Source organism: Larimichthys crocea, chromosome I (assembly GCF_000972845.2).
Source record: "Larimichthys crocea isolate SSNF chromosome I, L_crocea_2.0, whole genome shotgun sequence".
NCBI classification, from domain to species: Eukaryota; Metazoa; Chordata; class Actinopteri; family Sciaenidae; genus Larimichthys; species Larimichthys crocea.
Window position 1 is genome coordinate 16,705,874 of NC_040011.1, and position 17,927 is coordinate 16,723,800.

The 17,927-nt window shown below is 40.3% G+C and overlaps 1 protein-coding gene across 1 annotated transcript in view; it reads right to left on the reverse strand.

Annotated features, from left to right (window-relative positions):
* The window catches only part of si:ch211-236h17.3 (carbohydrate sulfotransferase 11), a 24,234-nt gene extending 12,935 nt beyond the window's left edge, over positions 1-11,299 (reverse strand). Inside the window, exon 1 of the mRNA XM_010748609.3 lies at positions 10,733-11,299. Within this exon, the coding sequence (XP_010746911.1) occupies positions 10,733-10,826 (94 nt within the window). The 5' untranslated portion in view covers positions 10,827-11,299. The remainder of the gene's footprint in view (positions 1-10,732) is intronic.
* Between the last annotated feature and the right edge of the window lie 6,628 nt (positions 11,300-17,927).

Below are 17,927 nucleotides of genomic sequence, written 5' to 3' on the forward strand. Positions count from 1 at the left end.
CAGAAGTGTTACTGTAAGTCAAAGCAACAATCAGACCTATGCATATTCAACAACAGTAAAAGCTTATCAAACACTCATGATTTGTGGTATATCCTCAAACACAAACTGCCTCTTTGGGCCATCACATAGTCATACCTGACCAAAAATCTATTGTTTCAGTAGATTCGGTAACACCACCTGTAGGCCTGGAAGATAGCAGTAAAAAACATACACCTATTAATAATAAACTGTGAAGACTTGCATTGTTCATTTTACTATGTTTTAGCAAAACTATGACTGGAACATAACGAGCGTGCAGATGGACTGAGAAGCTGGTTACACTTCTGTTTTTCCACCGTAAATGTAGGTCATGACTGAAATCCAAGTGACGAGAATCCAAACTGACCACAGCCTCTGTTCTTTGTAAGGGGGAAACCTTTTTTTGTGTGTCAACAGGCCACAAGCATAGATAATGTGACAGAAACAGTAGTACAGTAACACAGGGAATGAGAAATGTTGCATGGAAACAATAAAGTTCACTTTGTTGCTTTGCTATTTCCACAGTTATATCTGCTCCGGTGCTCTTGAAACGGTAGATAAAAAAAAAGGATTTGGCAATCCAGAACATATGACTTTCTACAAGTAACTTCTGTCAGACTTTGTGGGTGATCGAGAAAAGAGTAGCATTGCTGGGTTCAAGCTTGAGCTGTTGTTTGCAGGGATGAGCTTTCATCCCAGTATAGAATTACATGGCTTCACATGGCTGGAGCCACAGTACACAGTTTCACTACCTGAACCTAGAATTACCTTTGGGCAAGAGGCAATGTGGCACTGCAGCTTTGTAATCGAACACAGTGGAAACTTGAACTTGAACCTACTAGGCTCACATTAAAAAGGTCCAGTTTGTCTGATTTATGAAGCTCTTTTCAGAGAACATGGCAACAATTGAATATTATATTCATAACTATGTTTTCACAAGTGTATAATCACCTGAAGAATCATTTGCTTTTGCTACCTAAGAATGAGCCTTTTACATCTGTATCTATCTGCCATATTTTTCTACCTGTTTTTCCTACACACTTGGAAAGGGCAGGTGAAGCGAAGTGGTTGCATTCACCAACTACACGGTTAGATGCCACTACATCCTAAACATGTAGTTTAAAGCAAAGCAACATGACCTCTGTGAAGGTTTTATATTGACACTGCTTTCCATGTCAACAGAACTTTATTTTTATATAAAAAGGAATAATTCACCATTTTGTGTCACATGCAGCCAGGAGATGATTAGCCTAGCTTAGCATAAAGGCTACAAATGGGAAAATAGCTATCTTGGCTCTGTAACTAAACCGACCTAAAAGTGCCTCTAAAGCTCAGTAGTTATCAGGTCATATCTTGTTTGTTTTAATTTAAAGTGTAACAATGATTTATGGATTTAGAGGAATTTATGTGACGGACCATTTAATGGCTGATTTCTTGGAGTCACTCCACCCACCACTAAACTCAGCTTGATATTTAGTGGATAGATGAGAGTGGTAACAATCTTATGAGGTAACCTTCTCTGCAAGATAGTGAACATATTTCCCAAGATGAACTATTACTTTAGCATATATGTCGCATTATTCCTTTAAATCATCTTTGTGTGACCGAAAGGTTAATACCTCTATCACATCGCTGATATTTCCTATTTAGATATTCATTTGGAGCTGCCACTCTAACCAGAGATGAGCACAGGTAGCACATTAATCAACTACTGACTGGTCTTGAACTCACTGATACACTGACTCATTCAAACTGGAGCCTTTCAAACATTGCCAAGACGCCGAACATCTCCACAGGAGCTCCATTTTTCATTTCAGTTCCACATCCTCCAAGGCATCACACTGTGGGCCTGCCAGCCACAGGTATGTGATGTCAAATCGACACACACAGGGAGCTGTGTTGTTCAGAGAGAGGCTTCCAACAGATCTGAGCCACATGTTGTAGCCCTGTGGACACAGCTGGTTTTCAAATCTGGATGTGTGATAATTGCATGTTGTTTCTTTGTTTTTCAAAAGATGCAAACAGGCTGTGGGTAACCCTGGTACATCACGTGGCAATAATTGCTTTTAACATAGTTACTGTCCCAAACTTAATTAAAATAAATTCATTAAAAACACTGACAAATTCAAAATACATTCAAATATATTGGTTCTGGATAATTTAGCTTGAAAGTCTGACATTTTGGGAAATGTGCTTACTTGCTTTTTTGCCGAGAGTTAGGTTAGAAGATGTATGTATATACTGTATTTACCACTCTTACAACTATCTGTTTAATGTAAAGCTAAAGCATGTTAGCTTAGCTTATCTTAGCTCAAGGACAAGCGTACAAATGGTTAGCTTAGTTTAGTGCAAATACTGGAACCAGGAGGAAATGGTTAGCCTGACTCTACCCAAAAGTAACAAAATGCCAACTTTAACATTTACTAGTTAACATGACTAATTAAACATTTGCTTTAAAAGTTGCTTTAAAAATGAAGTGCTTGGTTTTGGTTTCCAGTCTTTTTGCTAAGCTAAGCTGAGCAGCTGACTGTGTGTGGTATTGGACACCTTCTCACCAAAGTCTCGACAAGAAAGCCAATACACATATTTGACCCAAAATGTCATTTGACGTAGTCTAACTTTGTTCAATTTATTAATTCCTGTGTGAATCTTGAACAGGCAGGCAGAAATGGCTGGCACTTTCCCCACATCAGCACTTATTTCTGCATTAAAATCATCTGAGGCAAAATTCATAGAAAGTAAAAACACACGTTCCTGAGATGTGCCTTGCCAAAGCTTGAACGATAAAAAAAGCAGCTGTTTCCTCACTGAAAGCCCTAAAGCTGCAAGTCAGGAATCAGCAATCCAGGTTAACAGCGAGTCAAGGAGCAAGAGCATGTGTTTGAGCTGCTCGCTTCAAAGATCTTATGACGGCCATTCTGCAGTGTCATCACTTTTACTAATGTAAAAGTCCCATTAACTTCAGTGTGGGAGTGGGTCTTATTGCTTTCAAAGAGCCTCATTAAATAATCCATATGTTCTCTTGCTGTCATTAAGCTCCAGAGCTGCTAAGACAGCAAGAACATTTGTCATCTGTAGACAACTGAATTTAAGTACAAATTATTTGATGCCAATTAGTGGCAATTAGAATCCAATTACGTCAAGAAAATGGTGCACTGAGACAATTTTGACACTGCAGGAAGATTCAGCTGAGTGATCGTGTGTGTGTGTGTGTGTGTGTGTGTGTGTGTGTGTGTGTGTGTGTGTGTGTGTGTGTGTGTGTATGCCTCTTTCCACACTGTGGTGTGATCGGGTCAGTCATGGGTGCCAAGCAGCTTATAAGCTGTAAACCCACTGACACGCTCATGGTGGAGGCCGCCAGAGAGACATGTACAGCACTGTGTGTGTAGTTATGACCAAACTATGAGGAATAATTGAGTATATGAAGGATACAAAGTAGATCTTATATGTGAAATTTCATACTGAGTTATCAGTGTTAAAGGGCCAGAGCTGTGATTTGTGTTTATTCACCAGCCAAGTACGGATCATACACTGTGGGCAACTCACTGGACTTACTGCCAACTGCTTTGTATCCATCACAACTTGGTGTTACGTTCAAGGAAACTCAACAATAGAGATTTAAGAGTTGGGTGTTGAACTGCAACCTGCTTCATGCAAGAAGCAACGAAAGTCATGTTGTCCTGTTTAAAGTGCTTGGTGTGCTCATTGCTTTTAGTCCAGGTTTAGTTTCTGATGCCACAGCTTGTGAATGTTTTCAGTCTGAACATTTCACTGTTTCCTGAAACTAACAGAGGGATTTAAAAAAATATATTTATGCATTACGATGAGATAAAATAAATTCACATAATTCAAGAAAATAAAAGAAGATTGCATGCTGCCCCATTTGTACTATATGAATGTACAGGAAGATGTACTGTGTATGGAGATGGATTACTTATCTCAAACAGGTTTTATAGTTTCATAGGGCTCTGTTTACACTTGTCATTTTATGACTTTTCAGCACTTTTGAGAGAGAAAAATTGCCTCGACAAGCTCTGCAGACTGTATAATTACTGCAATAATCACTGGAACTGCTTTTCTTAAGGACGGCTAATTTGAGCAATTTCAGCCACAGTTATCACAAAAAGCAGACCCTGTGGAGGCTATTTCCACACACTAGTTAGACAGTTAGACTTTAGGGGAGCAACGATTACACATAACTTGGAAACATGGATGCATTTTTTCAACATCTGGCTAGAATGTGATTTCGATCTGTATAGAAGTTTGTTGGATGCATTGACACTTGGCCTTTTGAGAAGTGAACCAACACAAGAAGTCTACATGAGGTCATTGTGTACTGAATTAAATTGAGTGGAAACAGAGAGGAACTGTTTCACTCGGACAGTGAAACGCACGCAAATGTCCATCCTGTGTTCTGCATTGTTTTTCACCGTTTGAAGTTCGACTGGCAATTACATCATTTGTTGCCTTCTTCTTCTTCTTCTTCTTCTTCTTCTTCTTCTTCTTCTTCTTCTTCTTCTTCTTCTTCTTCTTCTTCTTCTTCTATGCTGACTGGAGAATCAGTGCCCCATGCTGCTTATCTTGTGACACAACAAATTTGCATGATGGTAGTGAAGGTAAACACGCATTTATTTGCATTTTGTTTTGCTGACTGAATCAAAATTTGGTTCAAATGTATAAAACATTTAACACTACACTAACTTGTAAAGGCTTGTAGAGGCTGCTTTAACTGGCAAGCACAGAAAACAGAAAAATTAAGAACTCTCTGAGGTACGAACGACCATTAACCTGCTAATAAGTCCAAGACTTATTTCTGTTTCATAGCTCTATTGAAGAGCAGTTTAATGAGGACAGAGGAGGTGAATATGTATATATATATATATTTGTGGGTCAAAGTTCACCAAAGTGTAACTCTGCGCCCCTGCAAGCAAACGTGATCATTCACAGTGTGCATTATGTGGATTTGGTTACATAATAATTAAATATCTAAAATATTTAAACACCGGTAAAATGTCTAATATATCAGGTTAATGAGGAAACATTACGACAGCATGGCCATTTGCTGCCCAACAGCCATCATTCCATCATAATTAAAGCTAATTCTTGAGACATAATCCTTTCACTAAATGGATTCACCTCTGCCACCCACGATGTCAGACTATGACTTATTACTGGAATGAACAGTCAGAGATGCTGCTGGACGATGCTGTCTTGCGCTACTAAAGTGAAGTGTTCATTCTGCTACAGTACACTGATTTAACTGTTTTAAAACATGTTAGCTGACCACTTCCTTATGGAAACTGCCAGTGACTCAGGAACACATTTCCAACATGACTACTCCCTTTTTTTTTTTTTACCCCTCTTAAATGAAACACCAGTCAGGAGAGGTAACGTCTGAAATCATTTAGGAACTGACAAATACCTGGCACACTGTGAGTCTTTCAGCAACAAGATGAGATGTCACACCGAGCAGGCTGAAAGACTGCATTGTGTGCCATCACTCCCCTGCTAATGTGGCATCACTCAGCAAGCGAGGAAATTTACAATCTATTTTGTCATGACGTGTTTAACAAAACACCAGATTAAAATATTGGAGCAAAAACGGACTTATTGAGTTGTTGTGGCCAGTCAGATGGGTATCAGGGGAAGCAGACAATGGGATACTGTGCATTGTGCAAGAAGCTGGCGAAAAAAGTTCTCTTATGCCAGAGGGAAGAAATTAAGAAAAATGCTACAAAGACACACACAGCCTCTCAAGCTATGGACTCCATCCATATGCTGTTCTAACTAAACACTGTCTCAGCTGTTAGCTCAAATTCCAGCGCTGAGGAGATTCACCAACCCCACCTACGGCCAATTCAAAAGGAAGGAGTAGTCCTGTTGGTTTAACCCTGTCTAGACCCAACACTGCAGCATTCCTCCTGGCTTATATAGAACCCAGGGCTTAGGAAATGCAAAATATAGAAAGGCTGATGTGTGTTCCTCCTGTCCAGGCCATAAACGGAGCTCTGTGTTTAGGTCCCACTGGGAAAACTGGGGCCCCCTCCCCCTCCTAGGCCTCTCCTGCCAAAGAGCAGTTTTACTGAGAGACACACTGTCCAAGGAAAAGCCTGATCCTTTTAGGCCACAAATGTGTGTGTTAAGGGTGTTAGTGCACAAGCAGAGGCATGTGGGTGGTGTACTGTCTATTTATTGGGTCTTAGAAGAGTGTATGCAGATGTGAGATATGAGTCTGATCCTGTTCACAGACACAAGGCTACAAAGGTCTGATGTGTGCTTGTGGTTTAACACATTAGTTGCCCTTCTGGTTATCAAGTTGCATGTTCCAACACGCTTTTAAATTGCTGCAAGTGCAAAAATAAAGACAGGAAGAGAATCAAATGTTGCACACTGACACATGCAGCTGTTGAATGAGCAGATGTCACAAGCTGCCAGCTCGGCTCTTCTGAATCCTGTTGAAATCATTTATTAAAGAGTTGATCGACTGTCACACTCTGCTGCAAGTGCTCTACACTCTGTCACAAGTCTATCATGTGCCAGGACATACAATAAATCTTTTGTAAATTCCCATTTTTGTTCTCTAAAAAAACAACAATGACAACAATGAATACTTGTTCCAAATTTTCTGCCAGTGCATCAAGTAGATGTGTTTTGTAGGCTTAGAGATATCTGGCTGGATAACCTGATGATGGCACTAGATGAAAAGTCAGAGCATCACCAAGGTAGCAGGGTTCATCCCCTGGGGACTTTGACTTTGTGTAAGCAAATTCCATGGCAATCAAACTAATATTTGTCAAGATATTTGATATCTGAACCAATGTAGAAAACCAGATGACTCCCATTACTGTTTTAGTGTGCTTAAAAGCTATACAGCAGCCCATTCACGATATTGGTGCGGCGGCCATTTTCTACTGTTGCCGCCCTCAGGTGGGACGCTCAAACGTCACGTTGCTTTGTTGTTTGCAATATGTATAAACCATCAATCAGGAAACTGTGAAATGATAAAAAAAAATATTCAAATTTCCTATGTTTATATGACTCGCAATCCAGAACGAAAGGAGACAACACATTTGAGCTTCAGAGGAAAATGGCCACCATGTGAAAATGGCGAACAGACTTTAGTTAAATAATAGAATTTCATGGAGTAGAGGTTTTATTAAGCAATATCAACAATGAGGGAACTAATCTGCAAATCAGATCACGTCAGGATTTCCGCTCTGAAAGCAGATGGTCTAAATGGAAAAAAAAAAAACATGCTTCATTTCGGAGTACTTGCTGAATCATCAGCTCCTCCCGGCTCTGGGTCATGAATATGCAGCTGGCTGGGACAGGTTTGAACAGCAGGGCCACCCTGCCCTGTCATAAACTTGTCCATAGATGGCAGAGGATCTGACAGCAGGAGACACGACTGGCTTCCACTCACAACTGAAGGACGTCATCAAGAAGATTAGGTCATGTACTGTTCCTTTGTGCTTCTGTTAATTGGATAATGTCACTTCCACGTCTTTATGAGACTTTAGAGACAAAGACTGATGTTCAAATGATTTGTTCAGTGTGCTGCAGGTGTTCCAATGAAACTGGAGTTATGAAAAGTTCATCTTTATGACTGTCATGGCCTCAAGTCAAGCCTAGACAAGGAAAGTATGAGGTGGGGGTACCTCCTCACTAAAGAGATAATGACAGGAGCCCCAAGGCCCAAACCATCAGCTCAGGTTTTGCTTGTAATTAAACAGCTATAACTAGCTGCCTGATAACCATTGACTCACATCTGTGTCTGTAAATGTTAGAGCTGACATATAGATCTGTGTTCCTGGGTTTTATTTCCTGGGGGCGGTACAGGGGAAGATTCTGACTATAAAACACAATATAGCACATTCCAGACCAAAGTGCAGCCTCCCTCCACCTCAGCCCTTGTGTCTGTGCAAACTTTATGGAGAAACAACAGCTGCCCCTGTAGTAAAAGAAACCACACTGGGAAAAAAAAAAGTCAATCGTAACGGGTCAGTTCTTCTGGAAGAGAGGCAAAAATTACTCAAATTCTCATAAGATTGACAAAAATCTGCCAGAGCTGAGACAATTTGAGATTCTTAAATCACAGGTTTCTTGTGGATCACTCTATAAATATCGAGAGGCATCATCTTGTGTGTCAACATAATGTTGATCTGTATTGGAAACAAGTTATTAGTCAGCCCAACAGGCAGATATTGCACTAAAAAAACAGATGTCATGACTGGTTCAAACGGTCAGTGTGTTCTGTAAAACCACTGTTTCCATCTACTGTGTGTATAACAGCATTCACGACATGTACAGTAAACTCACTCTGGCTCTATGTAATTATCCTAAATTTAGATGAGCGCTGTGGATCCTGTGCACAAAAAGATCGCAATTCAGCAACAAGACAATTCCATCCTGTGTAAGTTTCACTTGGCAGTACATTCATTTGTTATGTGGCTGCAAGCAAACAATATGACCTTTACCCCAGATGGAGCAAGAGAGGGAAAAGTGAAGGTGTTCAGGACGCAAATAACAAAGACTGACTGCATATCTGAAACCAATTTAAACTGAATTAAAGCCGACAGGCAGCTTTGATGGCTGAAACATGAGTTGAGTTCCATGTACATTAAAGTTACTGAACACCAGAATAGCAAAGGAGGTTGCCTGATGCAAATCAACTACAGATGTTTCACCACTCACTGATACAGTGCTGATAACTGCTTGTATGTATGTATCGGCATTCCCATCATGGTTGCCTCGTGTGCCCAGTGCTTGGTTGTGCACATCTTCAAAAATGAACCACAGACAAGTAAACACATGAACAATGTACGGACAGTATATCAGGATGTCAGGACAAGACTAAACAAACAGTGGCTGAGAGTTTTAAACAGAAACTAACAGAGATGGTTGCCAATGCCACTATTGTTGATCTTAGTATTAACTATAACCTTCTCTTGTTTTGTTGTTGTAGCTTTGTGCGAAATCAGAGCTTCTCAACGAGGAAATTCTGCTGCTGACAGCCAGAGGGGATCTGGCCCTAATCTGCCCGTTGATTGTTGTACTTTTTTAACTCTCCAGGTACATATAAAGTAGCCAGTAAAGGACAATTTGAACATTGCTTCTCACAGGGCAGCCACTTACCCTGCTGTATGACTTGGTAAAAACGAGTGAGCCAAAACAGTAAAGTTGTTGGTCATAAAACAAAACGATGAGCTGAAAGACACTAAAATCTCAGAGGAACCAAAGAGCTGGGTGATAATTCTGTCAGATGTGACCCCTTTCGCATATAACTAGTCACATGTTCCATTGTTAATATAACAATGTTGATTATAGCCGATTTAATGTCTTGCAAATGATCGAGCTTGCCACGTTGCTAACTCCTAGTTGGCTAACTGGTAGTTAGCTGGCCACAACAGCAATCACTCCATGACCACAAAATATCTGCTGTAAAAAGGTTTATTCTTATTAGCTATAATTAACAGCGTGGCAAGTTACAGTAATATTTCCAGCACGTGTGCAATAGCAATAGTTTAGTTTAACAATATGAGCTTTTAGTGTTTCTTAATCCAGATCAAAGAGAAAGTGATGTACAGACAGATTATTGACAAAAGGGTTTTTTCTTTCACGTTGATGCTTCCAATAGCTCCACCACTTTACTTTAGTGAGTGCAAGACGCTCATATCAATCAGGTACTTTATGGGGTAAGACATTGTATGGAATCCTTCTAGTCTCCACAAAAAGTCTGGTCTGATCTTTCATGGATTCTTAAAAACTTGGAACAGTCTTTTCCCTCTATGTCACACATGCAGAACTAACTGACCTCTCTCTTTAAAACCCCTCGCTCACATCCCTCACAGCATGGGATGTATAAGCTTATTTGGTCCATGATATAGCTGGGCATGTCTGAAAGAGGCCATTGTATGTGGCAGAGAGGGACCTGGAAGAGGTGGAAACAGATCTCAGCTAGGGCCAACCCCGCTACCAGCCAGCTGCAACTTCTCCCAGCCTTCCTCTCCACGTAGCAAGAGGAAACAAACCACTAATCAGATCTGTAATGAAATTGTTCCGCGAGCGAGAAATGCGGTTCTCTGGGAAATCCAGACACAGGGTGGGAATGTGGAAGGGCGAACATGGATGGATGGAAAGGAAAGGAAGGAGAGACTGGAAGAAGACGCGGTACTCCTTACACCACTTTCTCCATTCAGGCACTGACCCAGTGATATTTGCATCAGATTACCAGATGTGGACATGATGAGCAAACCAACAGGCCATACTGTTAGATAACAACAGATGTATTTTGTTAAAAATAGATTTCCAATGTCGGGAATTTGTTTGAAATAAATGCAATCTATGTGCAAATATCCTCTGCTGAAGAATAAATATATTGTAGCACATGTCTGAGGTCCTTGTATGTTCATGTCTCTACATGCTGGGACAGATCTCAGCTGTTCAATCTCATTTTGTTACTTATTGATGGGAAAAACTTCATTGGCAGAAAGGTGGTGATAACCAGGTGGAGTCGACTGTTCACTAACACACTGGAATGTCATTTGGTGGCGATTTAATCTTAATTTCTAATTCTAATTTTCTTCACTACTACTGAGGCATACAATGATTGTTTTCCCTTTACAAAATGTGTAATAAACTGAATATATTAGTCCTCCCGTGAAGAAGAAATAAATGTATTTTCTTGCACCGTGATGAAGACTCTTGTGCTCACCTGGCTTCAGACTGCTGTTGAAGTAGAGGATGACCATGATGAAACATCCCAGACACAAGGCAAAAACCATCCGGATGACTTTGGCTTTCCTCATCCTGAGTCTTTGGAGACGACCGAGAAGCCGAGCCGGATCCTTCCAGGGTTCATGCGAAGCAGACAGCTGCTGTTTTTTTTTTTTGTTTTGTTGTTTTTTTGTTCTACTTTATCACCGATAAGAGCATCGATCCGGCTCGCTGACCTTTGCTGCTCCTTATCTTGCTGTACATCCTTGGATGTCCAGTCTGGACGTCTCAGCGGAGGTGAAGGAGAAGGACAGAGAGAAATGAGGCAGGCGGTGCGTGCAGCCGGTCCTCCGTTTCTTCCACTTACCGAGACATTTGTGTGAGCTGCTGCTGCTGCACACACACACACACACACACACACACACACACACACACACACACACACACACACACACACACACTGAACAGGCTGTGTTTCTGTCAGCGCAGTGCGAGCACAGGCCACCGGTCTGTTTGTGGAGGGGGGGGCTTTAACCCCTTTCTCCCCAAAGCAAACACAGGCTTTGCAGCGCAGAGACACAAGAGAGTCAAACTCGAGCCGGCAGCTTTTTAACAAAGACAGTTCCGCTTGGACCTTTCAAAGTAAAACTCCTATCCAGAGGGTGTCAGGTGACAGACGTGGTGTCAGTCCATGTCAATGAAATCAACCAAATCTACAGTATCTGCTAACAAAACGTCCAAACTAAGCACTTTAAAGTGAAGCAGTGACAGTTAATGGGGATGTTAATGGATGTCAGTGCTCCCCCCAAAAATACTATCACTATATATGAGGCTCTTCTTCTCTATTATTGCTTTAAAGATGGTCCTGTATGTTTTCATAATTCTAGGTAAAGTATATCTGTATACACTGTTGCCCATAAAATTAAAATCATTTTGTTTTCATACACTGTCTGTGGTTTTAATTTTCACTGTAATATGTCCGGAAGAGTTCGATCAATAAAGTGATCAATAAAGTTTTGAGAAGATTCACTTTATCTATCAAAAATATATCACACTGTCACAATCATTTCATGAGAAGAGGTAAAAATATTTTATTTTTCAGCTTCATGGGCAACAGTGTATATTCAGTAGATATATGATATTGCATATCAGCTTCATTTATTGATTTGGAGAGAGGACCAAGCGCCATCCGCCATGGCTGGGAAGTGCAAAAGTGCCAAAAAACTGCAGTTCCTCCAGCGGCCACTTGAGGCTGGCTCCAGAACATTTCAAACCTTCATCTAAATTCTATAGCATGTTCATGACAACTGTACTGAGGCTGATTTTTTTTAAACTCACCTATTCAATTTATATTTAGGCTTAATGTTATGCATGATTAACAGTGTGGCTGTTTTGATTGACAGGTAGGTGCTGTTACAGATGATTTTTTAGATCACCCAGGCGTCATCCATGCCGCCTTAGGTAGCCAGCACCACATATGTTTTAGCTTCAGTGCTTGGGAAACTTATGGGTGACATCACTCATGCTCTGTCTATTCTTTTTACTGCCTACTGGAGATGACAGGATATATAGTCTATATAATTAGAGAGATATGGTCATGGGTTTCGTCAGTGCAGCATAAGAACCAATAGCCTTGAAACAGTACAGATTATGTAAAGCATGTAAAACGTAACTGTATTTCACTTAAAGTGGTGATTTTGTGGATCGGCTGACGATGTGTAGCAAACTTTGTAAGTTTTAAACCTGTTTTAATTTAACACATTTAAACAGGTCAGATAGACAGTTTCTTCCATAGGTGTGAATGATGGTGTCACCTCTTTGATGAACCCCAACTCTTGTCCGGTTCATCTGGGATCGGTTCCAGCCCCCCACAACCCTGATAACGATGGAAAATGGATGAATGGGTTCTGATTTTACATTGTTGTGTATCTTAGGCCTAGTCAGCTGCAGTCAGCCTGTTGAAAGTCATTTATTTTCTATTAGATCACAAATTATTTGTGTTATTACAGTATTCATTACAGTACTGGATGGTTAATGGTCCATGCTTTTATTTTGAAGCCAAAGTGACTCTGCTTGTCTTCATCCAGCTTTACTTTTGCAATCGTCCACATGTTCATCCAGAATGTGACAAACTGATGGATTGGTCATCTGCTGTTGATTTATCTTCTCATCTCCTCAATGTTACCTCATGTCACTGTTAAATCAATATTTCACAGTCATAACTTTATTATTTTGTTATTCCTTATTTGGATATTTTACAATTTCTTGCCCTTCCCAATTGAAATTACTGGCTGGAAGACAAAGGACAGATCACTGAAGACCTGTTATTGAACACCATGACAGATATTTGTCCTGACAGACTTAATACATCTATCTAGATACAGATATTCATTATACACATAAATGGACGTCATCTGATTGCACCTTCACGATGACTCACTTCTGCTGCAACATTTTCGCCAAGTTGTCTGCAAAATATTTCTTGTGTCTGTCTCCATCTCCAAAATCTAGTTGTTTTATTGAAGTTGTATATGACGCCACAGTGATCAGACCAGAACATTAAGTCCAGCCAGGATTATACCGGAAATTCTGGTCTTTCAATCTTGCCAGTGTAAAGAAAGAAGATCACTTTATGGGATGAACCTAATGGAACAAATGTCAACCAAACCCTAGTGTCTTAATCCACTTTGGAACTTTGGCTCTTTGTGTCGAGCACCAGTCAATATGAGTCCCTGATAACAATTATGTAAAAAAACAAAAAAACCCTCATCAAATACAGACACACATCCTATCTGATGGAGGCATAATGGGGAGTTTAACGTCCCCAGCAGAGAGCACATGACTGTGGAGAGGCCTCCAATGTCTGACTTTAATCCCACACATAATCCAACTGCTCCCGTTGTGAACTTTCAGACCCAGAGCACATCTTGTAGCTCCATCCATCAGAGAGCAGGAACTCAAGCTCAGCTTATTAGAACATGGAGGACTTCCAGCAGAGCTACTTTTGACCTCTGACCTTTTTTCACATTCCTCATGTGTATCTTCCCAGACGTCATGGATCAGAACCCTGAGAGAAGTCAGGATGGGTTAGGAGCCACGCGAGTGATCAAACCCCAAACCTGATGGCAAGACGGTGTGAAGCCTGTCAGTGTTTACTGTCTGAGAATGGAATGATGGGCAACCGTCGGTGAGTTATGGCTGGTCAGGTGTCTGCACATGTTCCCTCAGTGGCTGACCAATCAAACAAGACATGTCAAGCCTAACCAAAACACGGTCATGGACAAGGTTACACAGGTATAGGTTTGAATCTGTGAGGAAAAGGATAACTGACTTTCTCTGCTTCCAAAAGCACTGAGAAAGATTATGCACTCCCAAGTTCAACTCATCAGTAGAAGATGAAGCATGGAGCTCAGCTGATATTCTTTTGACAGCAAATGACAACAAAATTTCTAATGACACGTTAACTTGGCTCAAAAAGCTATCTGGAGCTTCTGGTTGATGAAGCAGTTTGAAACACTCAACCAAGTCATGAAATGTTGCTTTTAAATGAACAAATGAGTGATGATTAACTTGGAAAAACACTATAACAAATAACTTCATAATTTTATCATTTTATCATAATTGAACCTTCATTAAAAAAAATCATTAGAAGAATTTAAGAGACTTTAGGTTTAGGAAGTAAATAGAGTGATAGATAGATAGAGCTAATCTGCATGACCTGGAAACTGACTGAATGTGTTTTTATTTCAAAGGAATGTTCCCAATGTCTAAAAGTGAAATTTATTACTACTCTGAATCCATGAGGTTTTTTTTTCCAAGGCAATATCTGCATTCCATCTTAATACCTTTGTGGAAGTGAAGGACAGCAGGCAAACACAACCAGGCCAAAAGACGGTCAGTAAACAAACATGAAAATGAGAGTTTGATATTGAACTTGAGCTGCTGATCCATGGAGGGAAATATCAGGTAGTATGAGCTGAAATATATACAGACTATAGCTCACTTTCAAAAACAGCAACGGGGAAATGTATAATTGCCTTCATCAGATGTAAATTGACTGCAGCAAAATGATTCATGAATATACTCTTAAGATATTCAAACAACTCTTGAAGAGATAAAGATTGTGACATTTTAGTTGAAGTATGATCTATTAACTTAGACACAGACCATGTAACCCATGGTGTCTTTTTGTCCATCGTAGTGTATTTGAAGTCTGTTTGTGAAGTTCAGTATTGGTTGCACTGTGTACCTGCTCTGTTTATTTTAGCCATAGTAACAGCATGCTCTATAGGTGGCAATGTTGGTCTGCTGGTCCAACACCATTTAATGGGAGTGCAAAAAAAACTGCAATTCCACAAACGTCCACTTGAGGCTGGCTCCAGAACAAGTCAGTCTCCAAAAGTCCCCATGTTGAAATGTCTAACTTCACAGCAGAGATAAACATGTTTACAGCCGGGTACAAAAAACAGTTTTGGTCTCTATAGCTAATTTTCCTGTTCGTGAAAACTGTACTGAAGGTGAATTTTTATATAACTCCCCTGTTTATATTATATTAAGACTTCAAGTTATGCATAATTACCAGCCTGGCCACTATGACAGGAAGGTGCCGTTACAAGTGGCTTGTTTGAGCACTCAGGCTTCCTTCAATCCGCATCAGCTCCACCCATGATCCATGTTTTTGTCTATTTTTGGATTAGCCGTGAGGTGGGGTAGGACTGCCAAGAAGGTGGCAGTCGGAGCCACTACATCATGTTTTATACTATGGGTGATGAACACTGTAAACATCAGATTAGTCCTTTATGATCTTTTGTTCTGTCTGTTGTAAAATTGAGTCATAACTAGTCATAATGTAGTCAGTAGTCATTCTCATAAGTGGTTTATATGTGCTTTGTTTGCTTTTTTTTTCTTTGTCTCTAAAGAGATCTGGCACCTACATTACCCACGATGCAACTTGACCATTGACAGTTCAGTCAGAGATTAAGGTGTGTCATGCTAAAAGCTGCAATCCTCAATCAGAGATGATGATTGGGCTTTAGAGACCTGCTAAGCTAATTTCCTCTCCACAACACCTCCAGATTGTTTTGATTTTAACTTGTAGTCTTCAGACCCAACTGACACTGACTCGAGTGACACCACTTGAGGAAATTTATTAGACATGGCTCAGCTTCCTTTGGAAACACAAAAACTTTTTTTCCATTATGTATTAGGACTCTCCAGGCCCTGTAAACAGACTTTGATGTGAAAAATTGGTAGAGATGCCCTTTAATATGTGCAGTCGCTGCTGAATATATACATAGATAACATAAAACAATGCAGCACTGAGAAAATAGAACAGTTTCCCAGCACTAAGTTGTACTTTGTCTCCTCTGAGGTATGTACTGTATGTGAAATACAGTGACATAACATCTAAACAAGACCAAGGCTCAACTCCCAGTTGGAAAGACACTCTATACCGTTTGGTATGTGCTGCCAGCCCTGCTCTCCTTATATAAAACCTGCCCTGAAGATTCATTACAAACACATTTCCTGCAGCAGCAGAGGAGGAGGAGGCACACACGCTGGTTTACAGGGAACATCATGTACAAAAGGAGCAAACTGCAGCAATGCTTATAAATGCAAGAGAAAACAGAGGCTCCGAAATAAATGCAGCATGCAGTATGTGTGCGCATGAATAGAACAGACTGTACTTTAATCATTTCAAACTCATTTCATTTCGATGCAAACAAGTTGGTAACTCATCACAGCAGAGAGTATTCCTCATGTTTTCTATAGTTAGGTGGCTCACAATTGAGGATGTAATGAACTCGGGCAAATTAAGTATTTAAAGTGTTGTGTTCAGACCAGAGAGAAATATCCTCTCAATGATTTCAAGGCCAGAAAAATGATGCAGACATTTGTGAGACTGGTCTGCCCTCTAAAGGCCACTGACTGTAAGCAACGTCAGAGTGCAAAAAGTTATGCAGATCAGGACAAAACATGTGAATCAGAGTAGCTGGAGGTCACAAGTGTAATCTAGATTTGGTTATAGTTTTATAAACACAATGCACAATCTTAACATGAGCAACTACAGGGAGAGGAGTCATTAGTTTAGATATTAAATGACGTTAAAGTGATAAAAAATCAATATATCTTAATGTGAAATGATTACTGTCATCATACTGTCATCATCATATCATACGTACTAGATTAAAACACGCAACATCACTTCCTCACCTCATAACCAGGGAACACTACATAGGAGAATGTATTAAAATGCAGTTTGTTGGAGGCTAATAGATATTTCATGCAACTTGTCATGCATCCCAAATCTAGACATGGGCCTTACAAAAACAGAGAGACAGCTTGTGTTAACAACTGTGTGATATCAAGAAAAAGTAATGACAGAAGGACTTCTGGGAAAAACTGTGACTGGTTGCAAAACGTTCAGATAAGTTAATATGTTATGGATTAATACTCGTGGTATACTGCATTTAAAGTGATGTATTTAAAACTCCCACTCTCATTTTATTGCACTGGTTAATCATTTCCAGTGAGCAGAAAACAAAGGAACTTCTCAGTCATTACATGTCCATACATCAACATGTAAGATCTGATTACGTTGGTTTCACCAATAGGGTGAGCTGGCCAATCATGATAAGGAGTGAGTTGTGAAACTAGCAAGTCACAGTGAGACAGGGATGACTTTTGACTTCTCAATGATTACACTCCGTAGTGTCAGTGAAGGCTCGGGTTTCCTTCTGGCTTTCCTTGAGGACACTTTACCCTGAACTACATTGTCCACAAGCTGCTAGCTGCAGCAGGAGTCGATGAAAACTGCCCAGTCATTCAGCTGTGGGTTATATTGGTGTCAATTTAAAACATGATTACAAAGGTCATCAAGGGAGAGATAATGTTGTCATGAACAGTGAAGCCAAGAGGTTTAAGTTACACGATAGAGGAAGAATCCACTGTGGTTTGTCTCGGCCCAACATGAGCTGATGCAAATATCACTTCCTTGTTGGATGGTGGTGGAGCAAAATGCTGAATTGAACAGTTGCAGGTTGCTTGTTGCGAGACATTCATCATTCTTCACCATGTTTATCATCTCATACATGGCTTCAACAATCTGGACAACAGCTCTCACACAGCTAACATTCATGACAGCAAATGACACCGATCACCCTCTCGGTCGACACAGAAGAACGACTTTAGTT